General features: G+C 43.1%; 1 protein-coding gene across 3 annotated transcripts in view; it reads right to left on the bottom strand.

The window, feature by feature from the left end:
* Nucleotides 1-18895, bottom strand: part of cacna1g (calcium voltage-gated channel subunit alpha1 G) — a 209547-nt gene that overhangs the window by 58054 nt on the left and 132598 nt on the right. For all 3 annotated transcript variants that reach the window (XM_082970476.1, XM_045710396.2, XM_082970475.1), the window contains exons 18-19: nucleotides 16066-16134; nucleotides 14399-14583 (exon numbers count right to left, since the gene is read on the bottom strand). In XM_082970476.1, coding sequence (XP_082826602.1) covers nucleotides 14399-14583; nucleotides 16066-16134 — 254 coding nt within the window. The remainder of the gene's footprint in view (nucleotides 1-14398; nucleotides 14584-16065; nucleotides 16135-18895) is intronic.

Genomic DNA, 18895 nt, shown 5'->3' with positions numbered 1-18895 from the left:
GTGCTTTGCTGCAGGAGGGACTGGTGCACTTCACACAATAGATGGCATCATGCAGCAACATCTCAAGCAACATCTCAAGACATTGAAGCAACATCTTAACCTGTTATGGCTAGGGGGCAGTATTTTCACGGCCGGATAAAAAAACGTACCCGATTTAATCTGATTATTACTCCTGCCCAGAAACTAGAATATGCATATAATTATTGGCTTTGGATAGGAAACACTCTAAAGTTTCTAAAACTGTTTGAATGGTGTCTGTGAGTATAACAGAACTCATATGGCAGGCAAAAACCTGAGAAGATTCCATACAGGAAGTGACCTGTCTGACAAGTTCTTGTTCATCTTGACTCTTTTTATTGAAGACTGAGGATCTTTGCTGTAACGTGACACTTCCTACGGCTCCCATAGACTCTCAGAACCCGGGAAAAAGCTGAATGATATCGAGGCAGCCTCTGGCTGAAACACATTATCGCCTTTGGTAAGTGGCCGATCAGAGGACAATGGGCTTAGGCGCGTGCACGAGTCGACCCCATGCTTTATTTTCTTTCGTCTTTTTACCTAAACGCAGATTCCCGGTCGGAATATTATCGCTTTTTTACGAGAAAAATGGTATAAAAATTGATTTTAAACAGCGGTTGACATGCTTCAAAGTACGGTAATGGAATATTTTGAATTTTTTTGTCACGAAATGCGTCGTGCTCGTCACCCTTCTTTACCATTCGGGATAGTGTCTTGAACGCACGAACAAAACGCCGCTATTTGGATATAACAATGGATTATTTGGGACCAAACCAACATTTGTTATTGAAGTAGAAGTCCTGGGAGTGCATTCTGACGAAGAACAGCAAAGGTAATAACATTTTTCTTATAGTAAATCTGACTTTGGTGAGTGCTAAACTTGCTGGGTGTCTAAATAGCTAGCCCTGTGATGCCGGGCTATCTGCTGAGAATATTGCAAAATGTGCTTTCACCGAAAAGCTATTTTAAAATCGGACATAGCGAGTGCATAGAGGAGTTCTGTATCTATAATTCTTAAAATAATTGTTATGTTTTTTGTGAACGTTTATCGTGAGTAATTTAGTAAATTCACCGGAAGTTTGCGGGGGGTATGCTAGTTCTGAACGTCACATGCTAATGTAAAAAGCTGGTTTTTGATATAAATATGAACTTGATTGAACAAAACATGCATGTATTGTATAACATAATGTCCTAGGGGTGTCATCTGATGAAGATCATCAAAGGTTAGTGCTGCATTTAGCTGTGGTTTGGATTTATGTGACATTATATGCTAGCTTGAAAAATGGGTGTCTGATTATTTCTGGCTGGGTACTCTGCTGACATAATCTAATGTTTTGCTTTCGTTGTAAAGCCTTTTTGAAATCGGACAGTGTGGTTAGATAAAGGAGAGTCTTGTCTTTAAAATGGTGTCAAATAGTCATATGTTTGAAAAATTGAAGTTTTTGTATTTTTGAGGAATTTGTAATTCGCGCCATGCCCATCATTGGCTATTGGAGCAGGTGTTCCGCTAGCGGAACGTTTAGATGTAAGAGTCAGGAAGTTAAAGCTTGGTCACAAATGATTCTTCCAAATGGACAATGACCCCAAGCATACTTCCAAAGTTGTGGCAAAATGGCTTAAGGACAACAAAGTCAAGGTATTGGAGTGGCCATCACAAAGCCTTGACCTCAATCCCATCGAAAATTTGTTGGCAGAACTGAAAAAGTGTGTGCGTGCAAGGAGGCCTACAAACCTGCCTCAGTTACACCAGCTCTGTCAGGAGGAATGGGCCAAAATTCACCCAACTTATTGTGGGAAGCTTGTGGAAGGCTACCCGAAACGTTTGACCCAAGGTAAACAATTTAAAGGCAATGCTACCAAATACTAATTGAGTGTATGTAAACTTCTGACCCACTGGAATTTTTTACTAGGATTCAGGAATTGTGAAAAACTGGGTTTGACTTTCCACTTGGGGTTGCTCATCTGTGGGGTTGTATAATGAAGAGGCCTGGTCTGACACACTCTAGGTGGGGGTATCTTACTCAAGAGAGAGCTTATCCTGCTGAGCTATCTCTTTGATTATGTGAAAGTCCAGCTGAAACTGTTTGGGCTTCCCCTGTACCATTACTGTTCCAGACTTGTACAGGTTGACATTGGCGGACTCAGAGTCCTCGTTGTCTAGTATCCTGAGTTTCCACCCTCCGCTAACACCCCCCCCCCCAAAAAAAATCAGGTTGTAGGTTTAGAGTTTTGATTTGGAGTGAGGGTTATGTTGTGGAGGGTAGTATCCTGTATATGTCCTTGCCGAAAAATCCAAGTTTAAAATCTACCTTTTATATATTTCACCACTTTTTGTAAAAACCTCTCCCTCACCATGCCCCGACCATACACTCAGTGTATACCAGAGAGAGAGAGATAGAGGGAAGAAACATGAGAAGACGAGGGAGAAACGGCAAGAAATTCAGCGAGTCCACAGAGGATAGAAACTTGTCATCTTTGTTTGTACAGTTAAGTAGGGTCTCGTCTCTCCTACCGTTCCCATGTCCTTGCTTATGTATCTAGCACAGCAAATCATGAATGTTTCTTACCTCATTGTTTTCTAAGTCTGCATATAAAAGCAGTGATTTGTGCTCATGACATTCAAGACGCATCGTCTTTGGAAGAAAAACATCGTTAGGGTATAGTCAAGGTGCTTGTCTTGCCAAGTCTTTTATGACAAGTCAATACACACTGATGATTATAGCAAGGACTCTTTCAATAATGTCTATTCATACATGGAAAATGTCTATTCATTCATGGTTTTCCTCCCTCCGTCCTTCCCTCGCTCGTGAAGAAAGATAACAACAAGTAAAGCAATAAGCGAGACGCTCATTCCCGAGTAGAGAACGACTCTGATTAAACGACTCTGAGCAAGGGATGGAGGATGAAGGGGGAAGGAGAGATGGACAGAAGGAGAGATGGATGGAGGGATGGATAGAGGGAGATACTTTAAAGATGGAGGGAGAGGAGGAGGGAGAGATGGACCCTACCCTACCCCTGCATTACTTCTCCTCTCCCTTCCTCTTCTCTTTCTGTTTCCCCACTTTTTCTCCACATTTGATACACACCTTTAAATTTTACTCTTGTATTATATTCACTGTGAATTTATCCAGCACTCATCTATAAATAAAGTTTTTTCTTACTGTGTATGTGTCATTTCCACCCTCTTAGTATGAATACAATCATTGTGAGACACTCTTCTGGATGAAAGCATTAGCTAAGTGACTGGGATGTAAAATGTATATGTTTCGAGGCTGTTTTAATTAACACAGGAGTTAACGAGGCGCCCAGTCACGGGGCGAGGGGTACGAGGACACAACCCCCCAGATAATTACATCACCTACTGGGAGAGACGGATGAGCCAAAACACACAGCTGACAGGGGTCAACCAAGGGAAGACAGAGAGGATACATCAATAAACAATGTGGCTAACACTCCTGACCCCCGCCACCCTGGAATTTTGGAACAGTCTATCTTCTCTCTGGTTGCAGCTAGTTGTGAGAGAACTATGTTGAAATAAGGTGACTTAAGGAGACATAAAGGGGATGTATGGTGTCTTAAAGGGGACATTTAGGTGCTAACAACAGGATTCCCCATGGTGAAGCCTGAATTGAGGTCACAGTGTTGATGGATGATTACAGTAGTGTGTATGTGCCATGTTAAACAAAGACACACACACACACACACTCCTGGAGACTCGTCTCTGCTCCTGTATAATGGCATTAATATCCCTACTGAGGAAAACCAACACACACACCTGCAGACAGAGACATAAATACACACACATGCGCACACACATGCACTGGTATCTGGGACAATGTAAGTAGTTGGAGTAGAGTGTAGGATCGTTTTTTTCTTCTCTTCTTGTTTTTTCTTTCTTACCAACTTCAGCATATCCAGTATGCAGAGTGTTGGAACAGAACAGCCACTGAATGGATGAAATGAAGAGAAGAAAAAGATGAGTAAAGAGGAACAGGGACTCTTTCTCACTGGCCGTAATGTCACCTCCATCAGAGATGTATATCATGTCTTCTTCTAAGTGTATGTGTGCGCGTGAACCTTACACACTCCAATGCTTGAGGGGAAAACACAGACCGATGACTCATGTTTAATTCACACAGTCTTCTCCTCTCCTCCCCTGAAACCAAACTAAAGACTCTGAACTGACAAACTGAAAATCATAAGTACAATTCCAATGCTCTAGTATGTTGCTCTTCTCCCTTTTGTTTGTGTGATAGTTTGAATGTGAAAAGAAATTGATCTGCATACGTTTTAGCTATTAATGCTGAAGAGTTTTGTCAAGCGTTGATTTTCTCCATTATTTTAATTTAGTCCTATGAGATGCTTTCCACACAAGCTCAGAACACATTAAGCTCTCATTTTCAGAGCTCTCCTTGAAGCATAACTGTCATTCTCTGTCAAATGAATTGAACTTTCTCTCAGACAGCCTTCGGTACATCTATAGCTTTAGATACAATATATCACAGAAACCCAGACCAGCATAGTAATATTATGGCCTTTTCATGCACTCCACCTCTCCTCAACTGTCCTCCCCTCCCCTCTTCTCGTCCGAGCGTTGGGGTTTGAAAGCGAATTAATACACTTAGAAAAAAGGGTTCCAAAAGGGTTCTTCGATTGTTCCCATAGGAGAGCCCTTTTTGGTTCCAGGTAGAACCCTTTTGGTTTCCATGTAGAACACTCTGTGGAAAGGGTTCTACATGGAACCCAAAAGGGTTCTACCTGGAACAAAAAGGGCTCTTCAAAGGGTTATCCTATGGGGACAGCCTAAAGAACCCTTTTAGGTTCTAGATAGCACCTTTTTTTCTAAGAGTGTACTCTCAAAAGATATTATTATTTTATTATTCCTGATCGGAGCGATCAGATGTAGCGTCAGCGGAGAAGAGAGAACACCACCTTAACGTTTCTCTCCGTTTCTTTATCCATCTCCCCTTCTCTCGCTCTACCTCGAATGTCGCTTACTTTCTATCCTATTTCTCTCTCGTGCACTATTCCCGCCAGATCCAAGTCAGGATCTTACTAAAGTGTTGAAACTGACAGAAAACCTGAATAAATACATGAACTACATATTCCTTTATGTGTAGTTTGTGGGAAACATAGTGCCCACAAAGCTCATCACTAAGCTAAGGACCCTGGGACTAAAAACCTCTCTCTGCAACTGGATCCTGGACTTCCTGACGGGCTGCCCCCCAGATGGTAAGGGTGGGCAACAACACATCTGCCATGGTGATCCTCAACACTAGGGCCTCTCAGGGGTGCGTGCATAGTCCCCTCCTGTCCTCCCTGTACACCCACGACTGCGTGGCCAAGCACGACTCCAACACCATCATTAAGTTTGTGATGACACAACATTGGTAGGTCTGATCACCGACAACGATGAACCAGGCTATAGGGAGGAGGTCAGAGACCTGGAGGTGTGGTGCCAGGACAACAACCTCTCCCTCAGTGTGAGCAAGACAAAAGAGCTGATCGTGGACTACAGGAAAAGAGGGCCGAATACCCCCCCCATTGACATCCACCGGGCTGTATTGGAGCGGGTTGAGAGTTTCAAGTTCCTTGGTATCATGGTTTAAACACACCAAGACAGGAGACTGAAAATATTTGGCATGGGTTCCCAGATCCTCAAAAAGTTCTACAGCTGCACCATCGAGAGCATGCTGACTGGTTGCATCACCGCCTGGTATGGCAACTACTCGACATCTGACCATAAGGCGCTACAGGGGGTAGTGCGTACGGCCCAGTATATCACTGGGGCCAAGCTTTCTGCCATCCAGGACCTATATACTAGGCAGTGTCAGAAAAAGGCCCAAAAATGTGTCAAAGACTCCAGTCACCCAAGTCATAGACTGTTCTCTCTGCTACTGCACGGCAAGCGGTACTGGAGTGTCAAGTCTAGGTCCAAAAGGCTCCTTAACAGCTTCTACCTCCAAGCCATAAGACTGCTGAACAAGTAATCAAATGGCCATCCGGTGTCACGTTGGCATAAATGGTCATGAGACAGGCGCAGGAATGCGTAATATGTTTTTTTATTTCTTTACCCAAAATTACAGCATGCCATGCAAAGGCACAGGGACGAAGACCAAACAAACACGTATACAACACACAGGGTAGAAACCCAAACAAAAGAGCGAGGAGTACCTCGAATAAATAACACAAGCGCACAATGGTTATCACATGGGACAAGACCTGTAATCAATTGCGCAATCCACAATGGCACAAAACCCAAAACACACAGCATAGGTACTCACACGACCAACGAACATAGTAACAATAATCGACAGCCCAGTGGTGAAACAAAGGGCACATTTATACAAATACAATCAGTGGGAATGGGGACCAGGTGTATGCAATGACACAGTTCCAGAGGGATCCATGACGCTATTGTGTGTAGATTGATGAGGAACATTTTTTATTGAATCAATTTTAGAATAAGGCTATAACGTAACAAAATATGAAAAAAATGAAGGGGTCTGAATACTTTCCCAATGTTTGTACATAAACCCACATCAACTAAACAAACTATGTTATAGAAAATGATTGTTAATCTGATGGGTTCACACTGCTGAGATCACACACACAAATATGAACTCGAAGATAAAAACCAATTCTAGTTTGGAGGCAGGGATAGTAGATTCCATTTCCAAGCGGTCAGGGGTCAGAATTGAGAGGGGTCAGGTAGGAGATTGAAGTGGGTATCCTCAGAGTTTTGTGGGTAAATTGGGCAGGAAAAATGAATATTTGATTTTTGTGCTCTTCCTGGGATGTTGATAAATATTTTAGTGCAGGCAAAGCCTCTAGAGCTTCACGAGAGGAGAGCCATGAGGTAAGGGGGAAAAACACACACACACACACACACACACACACACACACACACACACACACACACACACACACACACACACACACTGTGCTGCACGATGACAAACACAAACACAAACACACACCAACAGGATCACAAAAAAATACTACATTTACATTAGCAAGTAATTTACCAATAAAATGGTCTGACGGTGAGGTGGACATACTCCGTATGCCGAAAGAAAGAAATGATCTCACTACAATACATTTGAATAGAAAGTCAGCAAAAATAGATAAGATCTTGCTAGCATGGAATTGAAAATACTATTTGTGGAAAAATTATCCTGATTAACTCTTTAGTCATATCCCAGTTTATGTATTTGCTTATGGCCTTGCCACACTTTTTAAATGATATGAGCAAAAAATATTCAATTTTGTTTTGAACGGTAAGCCAGACAAAATTAAACGGGCCTATTTATATAATGAATATTTTAACGATGTACGCTGAGAGTCGGGAAGCAAGTTCAGTGAGTGAATACATTTCATAAATAAATGAACAAAACAAGAAACACAAACAGGGCACCGACATGAAACAGAAACAGAAACAATGATGACTGGGGAAGAAACAAATGGGAGTGACATATAAAGGGCAGGTAATCAAGGAGGTGATGGAGTCCAGGTGAGTTCATTATGCGCAAATACACATAACGCTGATGACAGGTGTGTGCCATAAACGAGCAGCCTGGTGACCTAGAGGCCAGAGAGGGAGCACACGTGACAGTACCCCCTCCCCGACGCGTGGCTCCAGCTGCAGGACGCCGACCAAGATGACGATCCCGGGGATCAGGAGAGGACCGGTCACCTCTGCTAAGGAGCGGGAGCCTGTTGATCAAGCTGAGGCGCAGGAGCATGACGACCTAGAGCGCCGGAGAGAGAGCATACGTGACAATACCCCCTCCCCGGCGCGTTTGGCTCCAGCCGCAGGACGCCAACCACAGAGACGATCCCAGGGATCCAGAGCGGACCGGTAGCCTCTGCTGAGGCGCAGAAACCTTAACGAACCGGCTGAGAGGTAAGAGCCTGATGAGCTGGCTCAGACCTCCCCACTTGCCTCGGCTGAGGCACGGGTAACAGTTCATCCAGCTTAGGCATGGGAGCCAATCCAAACCCGGTGAGGCATGGGAGCCTACAAACTGGCTGAGGCCTCCCAGGTAGCTCAGCACCAACACCCAGACCCGACATCACCCCCAACACAAAAATAAATATTATTTTTTTTAAAACACTCCCTGTGTTCTTGTGTCTCGGTAGACTGCCTTATGTAGTGTTGTGTTCTTGGTTTTGTTGTTTTATTCAAACGTTTCACCTGCACCTGCTTCCGACTCACCGCCCATCATTACAAATATGAATTTGGAGGGCAGAAATGATTAAATATTAAGCACTAGACCTTTCACTAAAGGCTTCAAAAGTTATACTTAAATCAGAACTGGTTCTCTTAAATCAAATCAAATTTTATTGGTCACATACACGTGTTCAGAAGATGTTATTGCGGGTGTAGAGAAATGCTGCACTATCTCCAACAGTGCAGCAATATCTAACAAGGAATATCTAACAATTTCACAACAATACACACAAATCTAAAGTAAAGGAATGGAATTAAGAATATATGCAGTTGAAGTCGGAAGATTACATTCACTTTGGTTGGAGTCATTAAAACTCGTTTTTCAACCACTCCACAAATCTCTTCTTTACATACTATAGTTTCGGTAAGTCGGTTAGGACATCTACTTTGTGCATGACTGTAATTCACAGTATCACAATTCCAGTGGGTCAGAAATGTACATACACTAAGTTGACTGTGCCTATAAACAGCTTGGAAAATTCCAGAAAATTATGTCATGCTTTAGAAGCTTCTAATAGGCTAATTGACATCATTTGAGTCAGTTGGAGGTGTACCTGTGGATGTATTTCAAGGTCTACCTTCAAATTCAGTGCCTCTGGTTCATCCCTGGGAGCAATTTCCAAATGCCTGCAGGTACCACGTTCATCTGTACAAATAATAGTATGCAAGTATAAACACCATGGGACCACGCAGCCATCATACCACTCAGGAAGGAGACACGTTCTGTCTCCTAGAGATTAACGTACTTTGGTGCGAAAAGTGCAAATCAATCCCAGAACAACAGCAAAGGACCTTGTAAAGATGCTGGAGGAAACAGGTACAAAAGTATCTACATCCACGGTCAAAAGAGTCCTATATCGACCTAACCTGAAAGGCCGCTCAGCAAGGAAGAAGCCACTGCTCCAAAACCACCATAAAAAAAGCAAGACTACAGTTTGCAACTGCACATGGGGACAAAGATTGTACTTTTTGGAGAAATGTCCTCTGGTCTGATGAAACAAAAATAGAACTGTTTTTATGGAATGGTCTGCCTACCAATGTGAGAGACGCAGACTCAGTCTCAACCTTTAAGTCTTTACTGAAGACTTATCTCTTCAGTAGGTCCTATGATTAAGTATAGTCTGGCCCAGGAGTGTGAAGGTGAACGGAAAGGCTGGAGCAACGAACCGCCCTTGCTGTCTCTGCCTTGCCGGTTCCCCTCTTTCCACTGGGATTCTCTGCCTCTAACCCTTTTACAGGGGCTGAGTCACTGGCTTACTGGTGTTCTTCCATGCCGTCCATGGGAGGGGTGCGTCACTTGAGTGGGTTGAGTCACTGACGTGGTCTTACTGTCTGGGTTGGCGCCCCCCCTTGGGTTGTGCCATGGCGGAGATCGTTGTGGGCTATACTCGGCCTTGTCTTAGGACGGTAAGTTGGTGGTTGGAGACATCCCTCTAGTGGTGTGGGGGCTGTGCTTTGGCAAAGTGGGTGGGGTTATATCCTGCCTGTTTGGCCCTGTCCGGGGGTATCATCGGATGGGGCCACAGTGTCTTCTGATCCCTCCTGTCTCAGCCTCCAGTATTTATGCTGCAGTAGTTTATGTGTCGGGGGGCTAGGGTCAGTCTGTTACATCTGGAGTATTTCTCTTGTCTTATCCGGTGTCCTGTGTGAATTTAAATATGCTCTCTCTAATTCTCTCTTTCTCTCTGTCTTTCTCTCGGAGGACCTGAGCCCTAGGACCATGCCTCAGGACTACCTGGTATGATGACTCCTTGCTGTCCCCAGTCCACCTGGCCGTGCTGCTGCTCCAGTTTCAACTGTTCTGTCTGCGACTATGGAACCCTGACCTGTTCACCGGACGTGCTTGTTGCACCCTCGACAACTACTATGATTATTATTATTTGACCATGCTGGTCATTTATGAACATTTTAACATCTTGACCATGTTCTGTTATAATATCCACCCTGCACAGCCAGAAGAGGACTGGCCACCCCTCATAGCCTGGTTCCTCTCTAGGTTTCTTCCTAGGTTTTTGGCCTTTCTAGGGAGTTTTTCCTAGGGAGTTTTTCCTAGCCACCGTGCTTCTTTCACATGCATTGCTTGCCGTTTGGGGTTTTAGGCTGGGTTTCTGTACAGCACTTTGAGATATCAGCTGATGTACGAAGGGCTATATAAATACATTTGATTTGATTTGAACTGTTTGGCCATAACGACCATTGTTGTGTTTGGAGGAAAAAGGGGGAGGCTTGCAAGCCAAAGAACACCATCCCAACCATGAAGCACGGGGGTGGCAGCATCATGCTGTGGGGGTGTTTTGCTACAAGAGGGACTGGTGCACTACACAAAATAGATGGCATCATGAGGGGTGAAAATGATGTGGATATATTGAAGCAACAGCACAAGACATCAGTCAGGAAGTTAAAGCTTGGTCACAAATGGTTCTTCCAAATGGACAATGACCCCAAGCATACTTCCAAAGTTGTGGCAAAATGGCTTAAGCACAACAAAGTCAAGGTATTGGAGTGGCCATCACAAAGTCCTGACCTCAATCCCATAGAACATTTGTTGGCAGAACTGAAAAAGTGTGTGCGAGCAAGGAGGCCTACAAACCTGACTCAGTTACACCAGCTCTGTCAGGAGGAATGGGCCAAAAGTCACCCGACTTATTGTGGGAAGCTTGTGGAAGGCTACCCGAAACGTTTGACCCAAGTTAAACAATTTAAAGGAAATGCTGCCAAATACTAATTGAAAGTATGTGAATTTCTAACCCACTGGGAATGTGATGAAATAAATAAAAGCTGAAATAAATCATTCTCTCTACTATTATTCTGACATTTCATATTGTTAAAATAAAGTGGTGATCCTAACTGACCTAAAACAGGGAATTTTTACTAGGATTAAATGTCAGGAATTGTGAAAAACTGAGTTTAAATGTATTTCGCTAAGGTGTATGTAAACTTCCGACTGTTTGTAGTCAAAGTGGGTTCTTCATCTCCTATACACTTCCTGATAAACTCAGTCACCGTATCAGTGTATTCGTGTCAGGCTACCCAGAACATATTCCAGTCCGCGAGATCAAAAGCGTGGATTCCGATTGGTCAGACCAGCATTGAATTGTCCTTAGCACGGGTACTTCCTGTTTGAATTTCTGCCGATAGGAAGGGAGGAGCAAAATGGAGTCATGATCAGATTTTCCGACGGGAGAGCGGGGGAAGGCCTTGTAGGCATCCCGGAAGTTGGAGTTGCAGTGGTCGAGTGTTTTAGCAGCGCGAGTACTACAGTCAATGTGTTGATAGAACATCGGTAACGTTTTCCTCAAATTTGCTTTGTTAAAATCCCCAGCTACAATAAATGCGGCCTCAGGATATGTGGTTTCCAGTTTGCATAAAGTCAAGTGAAGTCCTATGAGGGCCGTCTTGGTATCGGCTTGAGGGGGACTATACACAGCTGTGACTATAACTGAAGATAATTCTCTTGGTAGGTAATACGGTAGGCATTTGATTGTGAGGTATTCTAGGTCGTGTGAACAAAAGGACTTGAGTTCCTGTATGTTAGCATAATCACACCATGAGTAGTTAATCATCAAACATACACCCCCACCCTTCTTCCTGGAGAGATATTTATTCCTGTCTGCGCGATGAACTGAGATCTCAACTGGCTGTACGGATTCAGACAGTATATCCCGAGAGATCCATGTTTCCGTGAAACAGACTATGTTACAGTCCCTGATGTCTCTCTGGAAGGAAGGAATTCCACGCCCTGAGCTCGTCAAATTTATTATCCATGGATTGAACATTAACGAGTAACATACTCAGAAGCGGTGGGTGGTGTGCGCACCTCCTGAGTTGGACTAGAAGTCCACTCCGAATACCTCTTCTCCGCCGGCGGTGTTTTGGATCAGCCTCTGGAATCAGTTCAATTGCCCTGGGGGGTACGAACAAAGGATCAGATTTGGGAAAGTTGAATTCCTGGTCGTAATACTGGCAAGTTACCGCCGCTCTGATATCCAAAAGTTCTTCCCGGATGTATGTAATAACACAAAAAATATTCTGGGCTAATAATGTAAGACACAACACATAAAAGAAAATACTGCAAGTTGCCTGGGAGCTAGAAGCACGGCTGCCTATCTGTCGGCGCCATTTCCTTCATTTAATCTCTAACAGATTAGTAAGAATTTCTCACCCCATGTTCAAGAATTGCCTTTTTCCCTTTATTCAGATAACAATCTCTCACTTTCGGTTATGTTAAAATTAAATCATCTCCATATTGCTATTTTTAAAACAAGCCATAGAAAGTTGGTTGCAATTTCAGTTTAATCCACCAGAAAAGGCTGATCAAATATTACAACAAATATTATGGTTAAACTCAAATATACTAATTGATCCAAAAAAAACGTATTAGAAGGCCAGCATCCCGGAGTCTCCTCTTCACTGTTGACGTTGAGACTGGTGTTTTGCGGGTACTATTTAATGAAGCTGCCAGTTGAGGACTTGTGAGGCATCTATTTCTCAAACTAGACACTCTAATGTACTTGACCTCTTGCTCAGTCGTGCACCGGGGCCTCCCACTCCTTTTCTATTCTGGTTAGAGCCAGTTTGCGCTGTTCTGTGAAGGGAGTGGTACACAGCGTTGTACGAGATCTTTAGTTTCTTGGCAATTTATCGCATGGAATAGCCTTCATTTCTCAGAATAAGAATAGACTGACGAGTTTCAGAAGAAAGTTCTTTGTTTCTGGCCATTTTGAGCATGTAATGTATGGCCATGTATGGCCTTGTGTCAATTGCGAACGGTAGCCTAAGTCAGTGGTGCTCAATTCTCTCATCAGCGACTTCCAGCTGTTCCAGAACTAGAACACCTGATTCAATTTGTTAATTAAAACAATAATAACGCCTATGGAATTGAATAATATAATATGGCTAACCAGAATAAAAAACCCTGTATGTTTCTTCAAAAGGATCTACAAGGAACCTTTGAGATTCAGACATTTTCATTATAGAACCATTCTCCATAAAGGTTCTATATAGAACCATAAAAAAGGGTTCTATATAGCCCCAAAAAGGGTTGTAACCATAGCGGAATCCTTTTGTTGTTATATAGAACCTCTTTTTATGGTTCTTTATAGAACCCTAAAACTCAACTCTGGATCTCAAAGCCAGTTCCACTGCATTCTTTCGTTGTTTCCTTCTAATCATGGACTGATTTAGACCTGGGACACCAGGTGCTACTGTATCAGTTAATTATCAGGTAGAGCAGAAAACACACAGGTACAGGACCACGTAGGGTAAGAGTTGAATACCCCTGTTATAAAACCTTAGGAAAGGGTTCATTATAGCACCATAAAGGTTCCATTTAAAGCATGGTTCTTTATAGAAACTTCAAAAAATGGTTATATAAAGCACCAAAATGTATCCGCTATGGTTACAAGTCAAATAACCTTTATTTGGTTCTATATATAACCATTTGTTTTTAGTGAGAAAATTTATGAAAAAACAAATCTCATCCACAACAGCAATATTTTCAATTAACTCTGTAACTCTCCCAGCAATTCACTTTTTTCACCACTGCCACCAGTTTGGAGTCAAAACATTTACAACAAAGACCTATTGACATAATAAAATAAATAAAACTGTGTAAAAGATATAAAGGATATTTCAGGCAGAAACTCTCATATTAAACACAAATGGTATTCACTAAATTGATGGGTTATATTTAGCATAATGTTTTACAACTTTGTCATTTTTTTAAATGTTTGTCAAAATCATCTTATTTTATGATTTTGTATATAGATTTTTTATATTTAACAAGTAACCCTAGTGGGAAGCAGACGCAAGAGGATTTTGCTCCTAAAAACGGACGTTACACACGACTGATATGCATTTCAAAATATTGCATAAGATATGTAGGTCTTGAAATATGGATATTGTACATGTCAATATTGCGATTTCAATGTGAATTTGATTCATTGTGCAGGCCTAAGAGATACAGTATGTCAAGTTAGTACAGTATACTGTGTTTGGGGAAAGTCTCACACTCTGTTGGCTGGTAGATATACTGTACTGTTTTGGGAACAGGTCTTTTTGTGGTATTGTGAGAAGGTGCGTATGTGTTTGTGTGTGTGAGTGTATGTGCGTGTGTATTTGTGTGGGTCCACTGTTTGTGTAACTCACCGTAGTGGCCTGAGCGTCCGTAGCAAGCGCAGCACTCTGAGCATGCCCAGTATCTTGGGGCTGCTGTTCGATACCAACGAGACCAGGATATCTATGGCTGAGATCATCACTAAAATCCCATCTAGAATGTTCCAGCTGCTCCTCAGGTAGGCCTTATCACCAAGTAACCAGCCCAGTGCAGCCACCTGAGAATATACACAGACACTGGGTTAACGACATACATGCTACAAAATTACATTCACAAAGAAAGACAGTAACACACACGCATATACACAAACACACATAGTCAAAGCAGTCAATCAGAGAGGCACCTCTAGAGTTGTGCAAAGTAAATTAGGCCAAGCCAAGTGAGATACAAACTTTTGTCGTTGAAGACTTTTCTTCTCTCCATATTTCAATCTACAAAAATGACTGAGACAAAACAATAACCCATAGAAACTTCACAAACTGCATCTCAACTAGGCATGGCTTCATTTGCATATGCTGTGCCTCGTCAGAGCGTTAAGGCATGAATCTATATATAACCAGGCAGTATCAAAGAGAATGATCAAACCCCTGATGAACAAAGACGTGTCGAGGTTACAAAGCCTTTGGTTCCTATGCCCCTGTCAGTTTCCCCCAGACATCTGACTTCCTGTGTGTGACGTTAATTAACCTCCCCCGAGCCCCATTATTCCTGGGCATGATTTCCATTTTGTGTCCGTCTGCCCTCAATGTGTGTGCGTGCGTGTGTGTGAGCCCTGGCATTGCGTTGGGCACCAGAATAGAAATGGAGGTCTTAGTGAGTGACACCTGTGAACTTTCTCTAGCCCTCACCCCTCCTCACCGCTCCCTACCCCTGCCACAAGCCTCTATACGTAGACATGACCCTCCATTCAAAGCCAGGCCATTTGAATATCGGCTAGACAATCCTTTCCTTAGTATTAGTAGCAGGTGTCTCGCTCTCTTTGTGTGTGTATATGTGTGTGTGCAAGCGTTCCCCCCCCATTCGTGCGAGTGTGTGTTTGAGGCTTACCGAGGTATCACACTGAAAGCCTGTTTTCTTAAAGGCTTTGTCTGTCTTAATGACAGTGAAACAGTAGAGCTGAAGATCAATCATTTGGAGATGGGCCGTGCCTTAATGTATTTCTGTCATCTTAGCTATCTAAGGTATTTAAGGTACTTTAGGTACTTTGTTAGGCTCTATTTTCTCATCTAGGATCTATTTTCTCATCTCACTCTAAATGGTGACCGTTAATGAAACACTGAAATGGTACTTCCGTTCCCCTCCTCCTCCTCTCTTTCTATTTCTTCAAATAAGCTTTGGGGCAGAATGAACACAGAAACCACTGATGGATTTGAGGCTTATAAGAAGTCCTCATAGGAGTAGGATACAGTTTCCCACGAGACACTGATCTATGGTCAGTTGGGCATTATTTTACTCTTACTGTAAAGGTTCACATTCAGGTAAGATAGGCTGATCTTAGATTTGTGCCTACGGGCAACTTTTACCTAACATGTCCTGATATCAGCCAGAGGGCGAAAAGATTTAACCTGGCTCTGTGGATTCGATCAGATCTGTGGAGGCCTTAACCACAGCCCCGAGGCACAGTGATCAGTGTGTCTTCCTGGGTAGGAGAGTGTGGGTTTACCCGCTGGTAGGATCTGTCTCCGTGGTCCCCTCTTACCTTGACTGTCATCTCAGCCACGAAGATCGCTGTGAAGATGTAGTTGGATAACGTGAGGAAGATACGCTCCTGCAGAGAGAGAGAGAAAGAGAGAGAGAGACAAAGACAGAGAAAGAAAGCGAGAGAGATAGAAGACAGGAAGAGAAGAGAGGAAGATTTTGCATTTTTCAGCATGTTTGTACAAAAATATAGATTTAGGGTTGTATAAACTTGGATTTTTTTTTACAAAGACATATACAGGATACTACCTTCCACAACATAACCTTCATTCCAAATCAAAACTCCAAACCTACAACCTGGTTTTGGACAAAATTACTTTTTTTATTACCAAGAATTCTTACTGCTAAGGACTATCCAGCAAAATTTCTGACAAACCAGCAACCGGCAAAAGAAGCGCAACAGAAACCCAAAAATATAATGCAAATTGGAACTGAGTAGGTAAAGTCCATTCTGAAGCTACTTCGAAAGCCTAGAATGAAAATAAAATGACAATAATCTCTAGATATTTCACTTTTTTGAGACTGAATGCTAAGTTAAAAAGCTACCGAGCTTGCTAGGAAAGAAAATACCCAGCTGCAACATTAACTAGCACTGAAGTGTGAAGTGAGAGGTGTGAAGCCCCTGCGCCCAACAACGGTAGTAGAGTTCCTCCCCCACCCATATGCAGAGGCCTCTTTGGCCAACTGCTCCATGGCTTCCCTCTGTGCAGAGGTCAACCTTTGGATATTAAAAATGACAAGGCACAGAAAGAGTAGAGAGAGAAGCTCCTCATGGACAATCCAGAGACGCTATTTGCTGACTGCTACTGTACAAAAATGGGAACGTAAGCAACCTAGTCTTACACAGACCATCCCTGCCCATGGCACACAGCTATAAGAGCACACTACTTCTCTTTTAAGAGAGAGGGTATTGGCGGAGGGTGGAAAATCAGAATAGTGTCAAATGAAGACCCTGAGACTGAGACACCCTCTGTCAACATGTACAAGAATGGAACAGTGGTGGAGCAGGGCAACTTCATACATTTCCAAAAGGACGGCAGGAGGAGCTTTCCCTTGGTGACGACTACCCCACTCCGAGTGAGTCTGATCACACCTCTTCAAACTGTCCTGCAGACGAGGATAGTCAACCCCCCAGCACTGAACACACCCAGGTCACACAACTGCACTGCTCCTCAATCACTGAGTGGGATAAATTCACAGAGCTGGAGAAAGAGATAGCTCAGAGAGCTAGTCCACACACTCCAGACAGCACAGACACACAAAACCGACTAGCACAACAAAACATTTTCATCATCAATCTACACACAAAGCCTCATAATAACAAATCAAAAACAGTTTTTTTTATGTTCTCAAATATTTAATAGTAGGCTTCGAGGGGACTCTTACTGTAGGTACACCTACAGCTAATCCCTTGGCAGGGTTAATGGCGCCGGAGAGGATGGCTGCCGTTTTATTGACACTTAACCAACCGTGCTATTTTGTTTGTTTTTTCGCATTGTTTGTAACTTATTGTGTACATAATGTTGCTGCTACCGTCTCTTATGACCGAAAATAGCTTCTGGACATCAGAACAGCGATTACTCATCTCGAACTGAACAAAAAAAATTTCTTTAATGAGTCGGACGGGAAGGATACACTCCAAACACCTGAACGGGCCCTCAACCCAGTCATTCGCTGGAGAAAGAAACAGAGATTTCGCGGAAAGAGATGGTGGGTGCCTTGTGAGGATCAGGCGACGAGTGGCTAATCTGCCTTTGCCATCTGTACTGTTAGCCAACGTTCAATCACTGGAAAAAAATGAGCCAACGTCCAATCGCTGGAAAATAAATGGGAAGAACTGAAAGCAAGTATATCCTACTGTACCAACGAGACATTAAAAACTGTAATATCTTATGTTTCACCGAGTTGTGGCTGAACGACGACATCAATAACATACAGCTGGCGGGTTATACACTCTATCAGCAGGATAGAACAGCAGCCTCTGGTAAGACAAGGGGTGGCGGTCTATGTATATTCATAAACAACAGCTGGTGCATGATATCTAAGGAAGTCTCAAGGTTTTGCTCGCCTGAAGTAGAGTATCACATGATAAGCTGTAGACCACACTATCTACCTAGAGAGTTTTCATCTCTATTTTTCATAGCTGTCTACATACCACCACAGACCAATGCTGAGACTAAAACTGCACACAACGAGCTGTATACCGCCATAAGCAAACAGGAAAACGCTCATCCAGAGGCGGCGCTCCTAGTGGCCGGGGACTTTAATGCAGGGAAACTTAAATCAGTTAAACCTCATTTCTATCAGCATGTTAAATGTGCAACCAGAGGGAAACAACTCTAGACCACCTTTACTCCACACACAGAGATGTATACAAAGCTCTCCCTCGCCCTCCATTTGGCAAATCTGACCATAATTCTATCTTCCACAAGCAAAAATTTAAGCAGGAAGCACCAGTGACTCGGTCTATAAAAAAGTGGTCAGATGAAGCAAATGCTAAACTACAGGTGTGTTTTGCTAGCACAGACTGGAATATGTTCCGGGATTCTTCCGATGACATGGAGGACACCACATCAGTCACTGGCTTCATCAATAAGTACATCGATGACATCATCCCCACAGTGACTGTACGTACATATCCCAACCAGAAGCAATGGATTACAGGCAACATTCGCACTGAGTTAAAGGGTAGAGCTGCCGCATTCAAGGAGCGGAACTCTAACCCGGAAGCTTATAAGAAATCCTGCTATGCCCTCCGACGAACTATCAAACAGGCAAAGCATCAATACAGGACTAAGATCGAATCGAACTACACCGGCTCCGATGCTCGT

This window comes from Salmo salar, chromosome 28, assembly GCF_965601325.2.
Source record: "Salmo salar chromosome 28, fSalSal1, whole genome shotgun sequence".
In the NCBI taxonomy this organism is placed as follows: domain Eukaryota; kingdom Metazoa; phylum Chordata; class Actinopteri; order Salmoniformes; family Salmonidae; genus Salmo; species Salmo salar.
Note: the sequence above shows the minus strand (reverse complement) of the source record. Positions and strands in the feature narration are given on the sequence as shown.